At 47.5% G+C, this 14,220-nt stretch overlaps 5 protein-coding genes across 5 annotated transcripts; 1 reads left to right on the top strand and 4 right to left on the bottom strand.

The window, feature by feature from the left end:
• Positions 1-545: 545 nt before the first annotated feature.
• On the bottom strand, positions 546-4,245 carry POJ06DRAFT_302461 (uncharacterized protein; the record flags this gene model as incomplete). Its single annotated transcript, XM_056190767.1, has 3 exons — positions 546-1,537; positions 1,621-3,692; positions 3,752-4,245. 3 exons carry the CDS (start codon positions 4,243-4,245, stop codon positions 546-548), a joined length of 3,558 nt encoding a protein of 1,185 aa, XP_056041979.1.
• A 426-nt stretch (positions 4,246-4,671) lies between these two features.
• Positions 4,672-6,515, bottom strand: POJ06DRAFT_257288 (Aldo/keto reductase). The gene is made up of 3 exons (XM_056188126.1): positions 6,097-6,515; positions 5,867-6,044; positions 4,672-5,811 (listed from the first exon to the last, which is right to left on the bottom strand). Exons 1-3 carry the CDS (start codon positions 6,262-6,264, stop codon positions 5,069-5,071), a joined length of 1,089 nt encoding a protein of 362 aa, XP_056041978.1. The 5' UTR covers positions 6,265-6,515; the 3' UTR covers positions 4,672-5,068.
• A 711-nt stretch (positions 6,516-7,226) lies between these two features.
• Positions 7,227-9,233, top strand: POJ06DRAFT_257286 (general substrate transporter). The gene is made up of 2 exons (XM_056188125.1): positions 7,227-7,460; positions 7,513-9,233. Exons 1-2 carry the CDS (start codon positions 7,243-7,245, stop codon positions 8,804-8,806), a joined length of 1,512 nt encoding a protein of 503 aa, XP_056041977.1. The 5' UTR covers positions 7,227-7,242; the 3' UTR covers positions 8,807-9,233.
• A 1-nt stretch (position 9,234) lies between these two features.
• POJ06DRAFT_257284 (uncharacterized protein) lies at positions 9,235-9,730 on the bottom strand. Its single transcript, XM_056188124.1, has one exon. It carries the CDS (start codon positions 9,662-9,664, stop codon positions 9,431-9,433), a length of 234 nt encoding a protein of 77 aa, XP_056041976.1. The 5' UTR covers positions 9,665-9,730; the 3' UTR covers positions 9,235-9,430.
• Positions 9,731-9,923: 193 nt separating this feature from the next.
• POJ06DRAFT_302458 (uncharacterized protein) lies at positions 9,924-10,333 on the bottom strand (the record flags this gene model as incomplete). The annotated part of the gene is made up of 1 exon (XM_056190766.1): positions 9,924-10,333. One exon carries the CDS (start codon positions 10,331-10,333, stop codon positions 10,019-10,021), a length of 315 nt encoding a protein of 104 aa, XP_056041975.1. The 3' UTR covers positions 9,924-10,018.
• Positions 10,334-14,220: the final 3,887 nt, after the last annotated feature.

The raw sequence follows: 14,220 nt of genomic DNA, 5'->3' as shown, positions 1-14,220 counted from the left end.
AAATCCTTTGTTCCTTTCAATCATGGAGGAGAAAAGACAGCTTGAGAGCATGCATTTCAATGATGACGAGTTCAGAAGACAGGAGCTATCATGTCTTATTGGTAAGGCGCAGGAACTGGCTGCTGAAGAGATAATTTAAATGGTCAGGGGAAAACGGTAGAGAGGCTGCTTACATGGTAGTACGATTATTTTGCTCAAGAAGACTTCAAAATTGGCGGAGCATCTTAGGTGGGCTTCTTCTGAGGGACGGTGACAGTCATAGTGGGTCACCCCATACACTGAAGTCTACACTTACGCCATCTACATTTGAGGCGCCCGTTGACACACTACATTCAAGTCTCGCTTATTAATATACACTTACTCTACACAGACAAAAAAATGTAGTTGATGTAGTTGATTGGATCTCTGGCGAAGGGCAATCCAGATTGTTGCGAATAATATTCGCAGGCTTTATTCGCAAGCCAAAATTTTGCGAATAATTATTCGCGCGAATATTCACAATTAGCCTTAACAGCTTTTGTCTACATCAGGCATTCGCGCCTGTACTATCGGTGTTCAACAAAATATTCCTCCACCTTGTGCCCAAGCTCGACATCTCCTCCATGAGCCAACTTGGCATTCTCATGCTCATTGTATGCGTCCTTGTAAGACTTAAATTTCCTTGCTGGGACCCCCTTGGCAAAGAGAATGTCGATCTGCTCGAACGATCTGCCCTTTGTCTCTGGAAGACGGAAATATCGGCAAACGTCAAAAGCGCAGTTCCACGTTCCTTCGAGTTGAACGTCCAACTCCTCGCCCAATTCCGTACATTGTCGATCATTAAGATTATAGTCTGCCGCAATATCCCGAAATGAGTTCAGTTCATGGGACGCTCTCGAACTCCCCTGTCCTTCAGCTGCGCAGAGTGGACATCCTGGTTCCTCGGATTGTAACCACGAAAACACTTCTTCGATGTGGTCTTTCATTTCTCCAGTCGTGTCCGCCCTGACCCTCTTCAGTCGCGGTATCGGGCCTTCCGCGTGTTGCGGCAAGCTGTGCTGGGCTACAGACTTTCCCTGGATCAATGCTGATCGGTAATTTTCAACCTGCTCCCTGGTTACCCCACAGCGATCACACAGTTCTGTGTTTTCACCAAATGTGAGGCATGAGAACCCCGACCCATCCATATACTTCCCCAGAACGAACCTATGCAAGTCAGTGACTCTAGCAATTGTAAATAGAAACGGCTGTACATGCCTCCGACAGTAACCGTCGCGCTGCACATAGTCGGCAACGGCCAATGCGTCGTCCATCGCTAGAGGTTTATAGTTGGGAGACCAGTTCGATGAGAGCAGCACTGACGACTGTGCTTGATTCCCGTCCCGTCCAGCCCGTCCAGATTCTTGCACGAAGTCACCTAACTGCCACATGCCCCCATAGTGAATCAGTAGCGCGACGCTCCCATAGTCGATTCCTACTCCGAACCCGCTTGTGCAAAACACCAACTTATACTCACCCGCAATCCACTTGTCGAGCACTATCTTTTTATCGCTCTCGTCTAGCTGACCATGTAATAATATGTCGTATCAAATTTGCTTTTAAACCCGTCATAAAGTTCTTCAGTAGTTGAAACCGACATACAAAACAAGAGTGCTCTGTCCTTCGGTGAAGCATGGGCCAAGAACGCTCCAACTCGCCTCATCAGTGTGTCCTTTATCACTTCATCTGGTACTCGTTCGACGCTGTATCGAATGTTTGCGCGCATTGTCGAGGGGGCCCTTATCAGTCGCAGGTCTGGCCTATTATACACAGGTTGGACCTGGTGGACTTTGTTCGGTGGCACGGTCGCGCTCAGGAGCACAATGGGGACCTGCATGCTTGCCAAGTCGCTGACTGCCTGGAAGCTCGGCCGAAAGTTCCAGTAGCTGAGGATAGTATGAGCCTCATCAAAAAAGATGCGCGCTATAAACGATTTGCCAGACTTGCTGATAAGTAGTTCAGTTAACTGCTGTCTGAATCGACCAGTGTCTATGCTTTCGATTGAAAGTAATAAAATGTCGGCCTTCGCAATGCTATCCTTGCTTACCCCTGACGACCACTCAACGATATTCAATCCGAGCGCCCTGCCCCGCCCGACCAAGTCATACCGCAGCGCGACGAACGGCAAAATCAGTAGCGTGATTCGTCCGCGCTTTCGCTCATAGAGGCTGGAGAGAAACACTATGTCGGATTTTCCCGCTCCAGTAGGTAATACCACAAGATAAGAATCACCGGATTCGATATGATAATTTGGACCGCGGTTGCGAAACGTTGCGCCCTCGCCTCTGAGATCTTGCAGAAGGGCAAAAGTCTCAGCTGATACCGGTAGAAGGCGCGCATGAAAAGTATCTGGATATATTTCGGTAACTTGCTTGATCACAGTTGTTACCTGCGACCCATCTTTGCCTGACATCGTAATGACTGGGGTAGAGTCCTCTAGGCCCTGCCCAACTACAGACGGACTTGCACCCTGCCCGAGCTCAGTGAAGCCGTCTAGTGGCAACTGCTCGCCCAGTAACCTGAACCAATTCTCGCTGACTTTCATGAAAAAATGCAAGTCGTATCGATTGGTACTGGGAAGGTCTTCACTGCCAATAGCGTAGTGCGTGGTTACCATTATACTGGAGTGGCCACTTTGCATATCATGTGCGAGATCTGCTTTTGGGATATTGTCCGCCTGCGCATGACCAACATGGTGATCCATAAATGCGACCAATGCTTGGCGTAGGTCTTTTACATTTAGGTTAGTGTGCAGTGCCGTCGAATTGCCCGTTTTGTGCGCAACAATCCGTCGAAGTCTCTCGGCGCCAAACCTTCCCCTATATCCACTGAACTGTTGGTAGCCAAACAAAATCTCATTACTGCTGCTCCTGTATATAGCGCCGGTAAATATTCTGATATCACCCATTAATACAAATGTATAATTGTAATGAAAGAAAATTAGTACCTTTCCAGCGGTCTTACAAATCAGATTTGTCAGAAATAGTTTTTCCAAACGTGCTGGAATGAGATGCACTATAAACCGTTCCTTCCCAGTCAGCGACGTTGTTTTATTGTACAAGCCCAAAATGACCTGCCCCCTTGGATGGCAGTAGATGTTCCGCATGCCATTAACTGAATTGACATGTTTCCAGCTGTTAACCTCTGTCATTCGAGCAGGTGATCCATATGTTACGTGCATGAGTAAGAAAAGGATTTCGAGAAATTTGGTCGCTGTTTTCAGATAGCTTTGAGCTCTACCAACAATTATAGAACTGACGTTGACATACTTGCCACGCAGGTTAGGCTCGCTCAGCAGAGTGTCCGACAAGTGCTGCGCCGGAAGATGGTTGCCACTGTCAGATAAGAAACTATACCCGGGTTCCGAGTTGCTATAGACATCCTGCAAACTCCTGGCAAAATGGGTTGGAACGTCAAGGTGTAAGCACAATTCAGGAAACATAACTTCTGCATTTTGATACATCTCCTTGATAAACCCTTTCAGTGTCGTCAGGCTAAATAAGGTGCCACTGTTAAGCCTTAATGCCGTGAAGTCGTCCGTCGCCCAGGTTATTGTTGGCAGGTGATGGTTTGACCCATATGAGCGGCAAGCTGCATGAACCTGGACACAGTATGTAAATGCTGTGGACAGACGCGGCGATAAATAAAGTTCGATCTCTCTGTCAACCATTGGCCTATTAGCAGTAAGGGATTAGAGCATACCTGAATTGTATTCATTCAATTGGGCGCATACTCATCTGTTTGCTCCTCCTGGGTCATTACTCGCATCACTCGGTACAGCATTATGCTCCGTAGTGTATATCTAACGGCTGCAGTAATATGCGTGATCTGCAGATAGCCTAAAAATGTGCCGTTAGGCCTGAGCGATAGTAAATTGATTGCCCTTGGTATTATATATGCCGAAGATTTCGTGGCGCCAGTGTCGGGATCAATCTTGTTTACAACGCCATAATTCTGACGTAGTATATGAATGCTAAGTTCGACAGCTCTTGCCATAGACTGTAGGTATGACTCATCGTCCTGGTCGACATGGCAATCGGGAATAAGCTCCAAAGCATTGACAAGCTCCTGAGCTGACTGGGCCTGCTCGGGACTCAGTATGAGGTTCAGCGTCATAGTGCCTTGATTCTTGACTTTTAGACAAGCAAGCCACAAGATCTTGCACCAGATCAAGGCATACTTGTCCACAGTCTGTTGTTCTTGCACGTGGTGGAAAAAGACACCCATGCGAACGAGGCAAAGAGAGGTATGAATAAGCGTCTAAAATCAATTTTAGACGAAAGGGGCCTCTGGAGGGAAGGGTTGCGTAAGTGTTGTGGGAATGAGTCTCATGTAGACCGTAATTGCTGTTCTCGCTGTACCCCAAGTTCCACTGTGAATGCAAATTTTAGAACGAGTTTGGGGTGAGACCAAGAGGATAGCAAGAGCTGAATGTGACTATTCCTTCCGGTCACTGCAGCAACGGATTCCGATGATCTTGCGTGACATCAAGATTCAGAATGTGCGAAATTATGCGAGGAAAGCATGGAGGTACATTGAATCATATTCCCGAGGCTACAAAGGCAAGGCTGCAGTCTTTGTCGTGAAAAAGTACAAATCGCATCGACGGCTGCCAGAATCTTTGGAATTGGAGTGAGTTTAGATATAAATTTCGTATGCTGTATAATGGATTTTATATAATCATTTGTGATGATTTTCTTGTATTAATATAACAGTGTTCGTTGCTTCTCTTAGGCTCTATTAGTCGCACCGTTGACGCATGCTATATAGGGCATAACCCACACGTACGTGTGCATTTAGGTAAGGGTTAGGGTGAACCAAAAATTGGCGGCTTCTCACCCGTGGTCAGTTCTTGCTGTCCCGCACCATACACAAAAGAATCCAATAAGGAGAAGAAAAGGAGGAGGAAACGGTGAGGAAACGGAAAAACTTTATTACGACACGTGGCTCAGGGGCGCAGCGAGCCAATGGGAGAAGGCGTAGGCGTAGCCGAGCCACTTTCGGGGACAGCCAGCACTACGCTTGTGCCGGTCGGTTGCTGGCATGGTGCTTAAAGCGCCTCCGGAACCAGAACAGCCTTTGGTTGGTAAAGTTCCTCGAGATATTTCTCTTCCTCGTCACTCAATAACTTCCCCCTCGCTGTGATTGCTTGTTCCAGTCTCTCAACGCTGCTGAAGCCGATAATGGGGCTCGTGACACGCTTGTTAATCCATGCCAGGGCGACGTGAGCCATTGGCCAGCCATGCTTTTCCCCAAGCTCCATGACCCGCTTTATGATGGTCAGATCTGGTTCTCCTATCCCAGTAGATCGCGGGCTCAGCTTCTCCAACTCGCTTCTAGGTGTTGAGCCAAATTCTGATGGCGGTCTCGCCAAGTGACCTCGGCAAAGGGGAGCCCAAGGTATCAAACCAACACCAGTATCGTTGCAGAACCGGTTCATCTCTCGCTCTTCTTCGCGATACAGTAAGTTGTATTGATTTTGCATACTAATGAACTTCGTCCAGCCATTGAGTTCAGCACAGAACTGCATGCGAGCAAATTGGGTTGCCCACATGCTGCTCGCACCGATATAACGAACCTTTCCCGACTGGACAAGGTCGTATAGGGCTTTCATTGTTTCTTCAATTGGAGTAGTTGAGTCGAAGCGGTGGATCTGTAATAGGTCGATATAGTCCGTGTCTAGTCGTTTGAGAGAGGCCTCAACTTGATTGAAGATCGCGGTCCGGGACAAGCCAAACTGGTTCTGATAGTCCTTAGATTTCTCCATGTCCCTCATGTACCAGTGCAGTGTCTCTATGAATGGTATTAGTCAATGCACTGCAGGAAGAAACATTATGAAAAATATTACCCGGTTCTTCCCCAACGGCCCAGAAGCACTTCGTCATGATGACAACCTTCTCGCGAGGAATAGAGTACTTCTTAAGGGCTTTACCAACAATTACCTCAGAAGCTCCATTACAGTAGCAATTAGCCGTATCCCAAGTATTGAGACCTCGGTCATAGGCTGCCTTGAGGAGTGGGAGTGCCTAACTTTGTTGTTAGCGAGAACAATAGAGAATACTATCATAAGGCCCTTACCTCCTCTTCGCCAATAGTCCATGACATGGACATGTACTTCGGATCACCAAAGCTCATACAGCCAAAGATAGGCACCGACACTCTCAGACCACTGTTGCCCAGCCGTCGATACTCACATTTGGAATTCTCCACGGACTTTTTCAAAGGAGCTGAAATTTCTGTAGACATTTTTGTTCGTTGTTCGAATCTTTCAGATCTTTGAGGTATTACTCTCTGAAGGGGCGATGGATGTCTGGTAATGGAAAGAGGATGTCACCCGTCAGGAATGGATCTAGAAACCCACAAAATCAAGACAGCAAGAGATCGCGAATTTATGTCTGTGACCATGCCGATATATTGATGCGGTGCGAGAGCAAAGGTAAACTGTTGCATGTACGTGATTGTGAAGCCTATGCCAAAACTATACTTTTAGTGGATTGGCCATCGAAACGAGCGGAAAAATTTCGCTTCAGCCAACTTGGAATCCAATTTAACGTTGCGCCATGTGGCTTTAGGCTAATGCAGCTTGCTTACGCGCTAAACTCTAACAATGCGATATGACGGAGGTGAATCCGCTACCCCCCCAACGAGTGACACCTGATAGGACTCAAACGAGTTCTTCTCCTTGAACTATTGAACATTTCATTTGGACCGAACCCGAAAAGCATTCCAGCCGCCTTATGCACTATACTTCAATCGCATGTTAGGGGTATCCCAGTCAACGCCACCGCAATCAGCGTAACCCTCATTGTGCAACTCAACGAACCGATTAGGGTCAGGGTAGGAGAACCACTTCGAAGCTACAGTGGAATACTATTGTAGTTGGTCGGAATGTTTAGGGTAAACATGTTGTCAGACTTACACATAGCAGCGACACCTTAAAAACTGCATGACGCGTACCTCTGAATTCGGATATCGGCGCAGTGCTGCACCGAACGTTGTGGCGGTGCGCAATCATCCTTGGGGCTAGGTACTGTACTTGGCCGGGGTGTCCAATTTTTAAGTTTTCGGATTGCAGTAGTCCACCCAACGCAAGGGTTCACGTTAGCGCTGGCCTGCAGATCGTTCTTTGTGAACCATGATTGATGCATCCCCGAAACCATTTCAGTAGTTAGCGTGGCAAGCTTCGATACCTCCCCTTCGGCGTTTCATGGAGACTTATTAGCAATGGTACAAATTCTCAATATCTACACCATCTCGCTGTTTGTCGCACTCGGTGGCGCACTGTTCGGGCTCGATGTCGCGTCCATGTCCGTCATCCTTGGAACGCGCCAGTATAAGAATTACTTCGGTAATCCACTGGGGACGCGGCAGGGCACCATCACGAGTGCAATGGCCGCTGGCTCTTTTTTTGGAGCCCTGTCATCTAGTTTCCTTGGTGATCAGTGAGCGATCAGATTAAAATTCTGGGTTAAACTTGAAAGCTGACTCTGGCAGGTTTTCGCGCAAGGTCGCCATTCAGGTCGGTGCTTTACTGTGGTGCATCGGGTCCGTAGTGCAATCTACGTCCAATGGGGTGCCGATGTTGATTGCTGGACGCATAATATCCGGTCTCTGCATAGGGCTGACATCATCGCTTGTACCCATTTATCAGTCGGAAATAGCTCCACGCAAGATCCGCGGACGATTACTCTCAATTCAACAATATGCCCTTTCCTGGGGCTTCATGCTTCAGTACTTTGTCCAATACGGTTGCTCATTTATCAACTCGCAGGCAGCTTTTCGCTTGCCGTGGGCAACCCAGGCCATTCCCGCAATTATCTTGTTTATTGGCCTGTTCTGGTTCCCGCGTTCGCCGCGCTGGCTAGCGAGCAAGGACAGATGGGACGAGGTATTGCATGTGATAGCTTTCTTGCGCACGGCTAATAGCGATATTAACAACCCGATAGTGCTCGCAGAGTACAAAGAGATCGAAGATCAGATCCGGCTAGAGAGGGATCAAGAGTCCAACTCGTTCCATGAACTATTCTCACGCAAGATGCGCAATCGTGTCTTCCTGTCGATGGCGATCCAGGTGTGGACTCAATTGTGTGGCGCCAGCATGTTGGCGTACTACCTCGTGTATATCTTCCAGTCCGCGGGCATCAAAAACTATTTGCTCGCGTCGGCGATCTTGTACTCCATTTTCGTGATCGTGCCGATCCCCACTATCTTGTGGACCGACCGATGGGGCCGCCGGCCTAGCCTCCTCATCGGCTCGATCTTTTTGGCATTTTGGCTCTTCCTGATCGGTGGGTTGCTGATGAGGTACGGGGAGCCCAATTCTGATCCAAACCAACCCATCACATGGGTGATCGTCGATCATCTAGCCGTGTCTCGCACCATCCTGGCCTGCTCCTACCTCTTTCTTAGCACATTCGCCTTGTCTTGGGGGCCGGTGTCCTTGATGTATTCCCCAGAAATCATCCCACTGCGTATACGCGCCAAATCGGTCTCTCTGGCGACTGCATCCAATTGGGCCGTCAATTTCGCACAGGGCTTCGCCGTTCCACCGTTACTCCGCTCTACGACGTGGCGTCTATACTTCATATTTGGGTCTTTCAATATCGCGGCATTCATTCATGTCTTGGTTGCCGCGCCTGAGACGAAGCAGCGGACGCTAGAGGAAATGGATGAGGTATTCGAGCACCGCGAGCCATTGTGGAAATCATTCACTGGTGGGCGGGTTTCTAGTAGACTGGAAGAACTGGCGATGGATATTGAGATGTGCGAACTGCGTCGCCAAGGCTGATGGGAACATCCGCTTCGAATTGTATCCTTGTCTCCGCAGGCTCTCAGTGGCGAAGTTATCCAGAAGAAACTCTAAGCCAGTCGAACTTGACAGATATGCTGCCGAAGCGGACAGATAAATTCAGAGGTGACGATTTTGGGGATAACCGACTCATTCCGTCCGCCGCCACCCCACCCAGAAGTCATATTGCTCGCACTTACTCGGCTAATTGAACGAGAGCTCCGCAACCACGGGATGTGGAAGTCACTGTTTCACGATTGAACGCGCGCCTCTATATCAGGACTAATAAATCCTGACCCTAATATCAAGTTCCATGGTGATCATTGGTGTAGGTAAACTTATCATGAACGATATTCTGTGTACAATGCCTTGGTGTTGGGAGAATTGGGAAATTATACAATGAAGAGCGAATGAGAATTAATAATTTAGCTCATTGCAAACAAAAAAAAAACGCGCTCAGCCTCTCATCGAGCTGCAATAGTAGAAAATCACTTAGTACCCCCACGAATGCCTTGCATTATCCTTGCAGCCCGCTTCAATTTGGCATCATTAGGTAGGAATCTCAACAACACCGCAAGTCACCTTTTTTGCTTCCGTCTCCCATAGTGCCTCAATTCGACAACATCAATTTCTTCTTACCTTCACATTAATGATCCTCAGCTCGCGTGAGTAGGCCGACCACTGACCAACATCAACCATTTTCCAACCAGAGGGATCGACAGAATCCTCGTTGATGAACAATGCTTCCTGGTGGTTGCCATTCGCAATAATGAGGCCTGATCCGTCATCCCGGTTTGGGTGCGGGGTCCAAATCACGTAGGGCGAACCAACCACTAGGCATTGTGGCTGATGTATCATTCGAGACGAGAGCCACGCCTTCCACTGAGTTGAAAATGAGGGGAGTCGGACACTTGGTATTAGACTGGGCATCCTAAGATACCACAGTATTCATATGTCATGATGTATTTGTCTGTGGACTCAATGTGTGCGACAATCGCCATGCCTGGACGGGCACTTTCGGAGTATGCCACGTCATCTACAGGGTCGGACCATGTCCTCAATTCAGAGGTGGTGACGTGGGCAAGCTTCTGACCGTGCATTTGGCCGTTGTAATCATGAAAAAGGCTCCCAGATCGCGTCGTAGCCGTTGGGGTTCGTCTCTGGACCGGCACCGTACGCTATGTGACTCAAAATTCCCAGGTTAGACCGTCATCAGTACTTAGCATAGACTTCGATATAGGCCTCGCTCGAATGAGAGGGAACAGACGGACCCGAAATCAGGATAGTCGCGGCCGGATAACCACCAAACCCTTTCGCCAGTGCGTACAAGACGGGCTGGTAGCGGAGACCCCATCTATTGACGGTACTTTGGACGCGTGAGTATTCGGACCACCTAGCGCCGCCAGTAGTGGATTTGATTGAGCGCGACGGTTGGATATCTGTTGTGGGAGGAGTGATGGACGAGAACGCACCGTTGCCAGCGATCCCTGGCAAGCCAGCACCACCATGCTGTGCTTGAAGTTGCATATATTATTCCGTTTAGCCCTAATAGCCGTTCGAGCTTACGGGGGACACTTTCTAAATTTGAGGACCAAGATATTAACGAATTATTATCCGGCCAAAGCATCAATCCATCTAATGCAGTACTTTTGGATGCACTGCCTCATGAGGCAGTTGATTTATTTAAGTTCAGTCTGGAATATGAAAATGGGCGATACTTTCTCAGAAAATTATCTAGCAAGCGGCGTTTCTCAGTTGACCACCATGATGAATGTGACTGCTGGGAGTCTTGAAGCATTCCGCGTCCTTCATCTCTCCTCTGCAACTTCCATCTGGCGATAGGCCGTGATTTGCATGCTTGCGCGGCAGAAGCCATAGATAAGATCCTTCAAGATGAAGATGACTTTAATGGCGGAAAAGTGGAATGTGATTACTGGTTTCGAGTCGCTGCCTCATATCTTCAGAGAAAATTGGGATCACTGCAAGGCATTGATGGATGTACTTCTGATCGGGATGATGATGACAAGGACTCAACAAGTGAAAAAGATTTTCCACGTAGTGGCCATCATGCAATCGGCGCATAAAACAGCTTGCCATTGTATGTAAACTGCCATGAGTGGAGATATATGACGATGCCGTAAAGTTAGTTGACGTATTAGTGTACACGGTAGTCGCCGGTGTTTCATTCTTAGATGCTGTCACACTAGTCGAAGTTGTGTTAGGCTCCAATATTTCCGGAATAACATATGATATTTGTGTCGTGCTTTTAGAGGAGTAGGTTCTGTGGTGATCAAAATATTTTGCACTGTTTCCGGAGCTGACAATTCCTGGCCGAATCCTTACATAGTATCCCATCGGGTCGACCAACGAGGAAGGTGCCGCACGTAACATCATCGCGCCCACCTGTGCACGATTGTGCTATTCCATGAACCGTGGTACTCACCAAACGGAGATGTCCTGTGGCGAAGGTTGTCCTGCCGAGCCTTTTGCATCTAACCGGGGTTTAGCGCGAGACGCGGGCTGGGTGGTCCGCAAGTCCGCTTTTGACCACTTTCGCTCCATTATTAGGCTTTTCGCGACTCCACACCACAACTCAGTGAACCTATGTATATCATCGACATAAGTCGTAAGATTTTCCTTGCTACGTGCTGCCACTTCTAGGGATCGGCACAGATAGACGGATAACGGATATATCCTGATATCCGTCGTGGATACGGGATAGAGAATCTGCGATATGCATACGGAGGAAAATATTGATATCAACAAATATAAATACATAAATAACGTAATAATATTGAGATATTTGAAACTAGTGTTGAAATATTCAATTAGGATGCTACAATGATCCCGAGTCTTTCTGATTAGTAGTGTAGCTTTCGAGCCGGGTATCTCCTACTGCAGGTAGCATAATATGAGACTGACTGGAAAGACTATGTCAAATATGATGGGTGGTTTGGATCCGCAGGTCTTAGGTGTTCGACTAAGTTGCAGTCTAAGAGGGATTGACGAGGACTATTTATTTACAAGCTCAAAAGATAAGTGTGCGCTGATATGCCTTATCTACAACTCGACGCGACGATAAATAAAAATGAATTTACGCGTGCCTGCCAATAATTTAGGTTTCTTAGCGGTAAACAGAGTCCCTAGCCCTGCTGCGGGTACGAGGAGTACGCCGCAGAGGGCATTTTTGATATTATGAAAAGTTTGGCGGGCATTTTTGATATTTGCCCTAAAAAGAATGGCGTCGACTAGTCTGCGGCACTCAGGCCCGACCTTCCGCTGCAGGACAAAATCCTATGGGGCTTATTGCAGAACAGACCAACCATTACGAGCGTATATACCTTGATATCTTAAAACTCTGATAACTTCAACCTGTCGACTTTTTGGCCGAGACCAAGATCGCAAATTCACATCCCTGCGTCGACAACCCATCCACTGTTTATTCATTGGGTTTCTCCGCTCTGCTCGTTTCGATATCGAATAAATTGTCCACGATAAAATATGAAAGACGATGTTGAAGAAAGATGCACAGGATTTCCACAGAACACTCTAGCCTACGATCGTAGATTGTGGAATATTCTAGCAATGTGTAACGACGACGCAATTGGGTATTCATGGAATGTCTGGAAGATTCCAATTGGATGTCTAGAAGGTTCCAGAAGACAAAGTCCCAAGTATATATAGAGGTCACAGGAACCTGTAGTTTATGTATGTTGGTTCGAGTGTGCTTTAATAAAGTCATATATTACAACAAAATCTCGAGCAGCAGCAGCCATTTGAGGGAAATCGCGCCTGTTGACCCGCCACCATTCGAACAGCCAATTCGGATCATCCATGGAATCTGCGTTAACACCTATTCGGGGACTATTGAAATAACGGTCGATGTCCGACTCGGTTTGTAGAGCCAATGGCTTCAACCTCCGAAACATCCTGGACCCGCTGGACCTTTTGGTGCTCTCTTGGCTAGTCTGCACTAGTAATGAGGGGGTTTGACTGTCCGCCCGATAGTTGCGATCGAGATTGAGTCGAAGAGCTTGCAGGATCTCCCTAGCGGCGTCGTCGTCTTCGAGTTCATTCATCAGCAAATCTCCCTTTACCCGTGGATTAAGAATCAATGCAGTGTAGTATGTGTCGGAGGCATCCATAAAAGTGTAGTACTTTTGGAATTTCTTCGTACTTTCCGTCACAGCGCGTGCAATTCTTGCATCGATATCGCTAAACTCTCCCTTCCCCTACGATGCCTGCTCCAGTATATCTTGTAGATCATAATATATTGACATTACTTATCTGTGGCTGCTTCTCGGACACGAGCAAGGTAAGTTCATTGAATTTTGAAAGGACGGTATGGACCTGGCGGAGCCAGTCCCAATCTGCCATGGAGAACCTAGGCAAGCTAATGTAGCGCAGGAATTCATCAATTTGGCGCTGTGCATTGAGAGCATCATCGAGCATCCGAAAGGTAGAATTCCATCTTGTGTCTATATCATATTCGATATATTTGGTCGGAAGATTCATTAGCGTGCATATGTTCTTCCACTGCTTTCTTCGTTGAGAGCTTCGGGAGATCCAGACAGCCAATATCCGAAGCTTGGCAAGCGGTTCTTGGATTTCGAAACGCTCATGATCTCCGCTCTCAAGGCTATCGCATAGCGTTTACGCTTCGTTCGCAGTGCCGGCCTTCAAAGCACGAAGGACACCCTTCACGACGAGGTTCAACATATGGGCAAGACAAAGAAAGTAGCTGTCTATACCACGGAAAAGCGGTTCGGGAAACTTCTCTTGCAGTCTGTCAAATAGCTCAGAAGCCATCCTCTCATTATTTGTTGCGTTATCTCCGGTAATCGAGATCATTTTGTGTTCAAGGTCTAGCTCTATAAGTAGCTCTTCCACCGTATCGGCAAGATTCTCTCCACTATGTGGTCCTTCAAGCTCCTTAAATTCTAGGACTTTTTCTCGGTATTCGAAATCCTCAGTAAGCCAATGGCCAATCACGCCTAATATTGGCAAGTTATTTTTGCTAGTCCAGACATAAAGAGATAATGCGATTGTTTTGCATTCTGCTGAAAGCTCCTCCTTCAATTGTGCTCTGTATAGTTCAAATTCATCCATAATTGATGGAATGACGACTTGTTTGGCGCCCGGAGGCAGTATCAAATGAACTTCTTTTAGATGGCGCGTCATGTTGGCGGAAGAGAACTGCCTCTTGGAGTCGGTCGTACTCCAATTACATTCCTTTCCGGTATGGTCGTCAATTACTGCACATCGGATGATTCTATCCACAAATTGCCTCTTTTTGATTCAGGTGTCAAACCACTCGCTGCGAGTTTCCGTACAAGTAAAATATTGCCAAAACCATGATTCTTTTCTGCCCGTCTGACTAACTGATGACTCCGCAATAGTTGAACTGAAACTTT

The sequence above is a fragment of the Lipomyces tetrasporus genome, assembly GCF_029532465.1.
Source record: "Lipomyces tetrasporus strain NRRL Y-64009 chromosome Unknown POJ06scaffold_8, whole genome shotgun sequence".
NCBI lineage: Eukaryota > Fungi > Ascomycota > Lipomycetes > Lipomycetales > Lipomycetaceae > Lipomyces > Lipomyces tetrasporus.
Note: the sequence above shows the minus strand (reverse complement) of the source record. Positions and strands in the feature narration are given on the sequence as shown.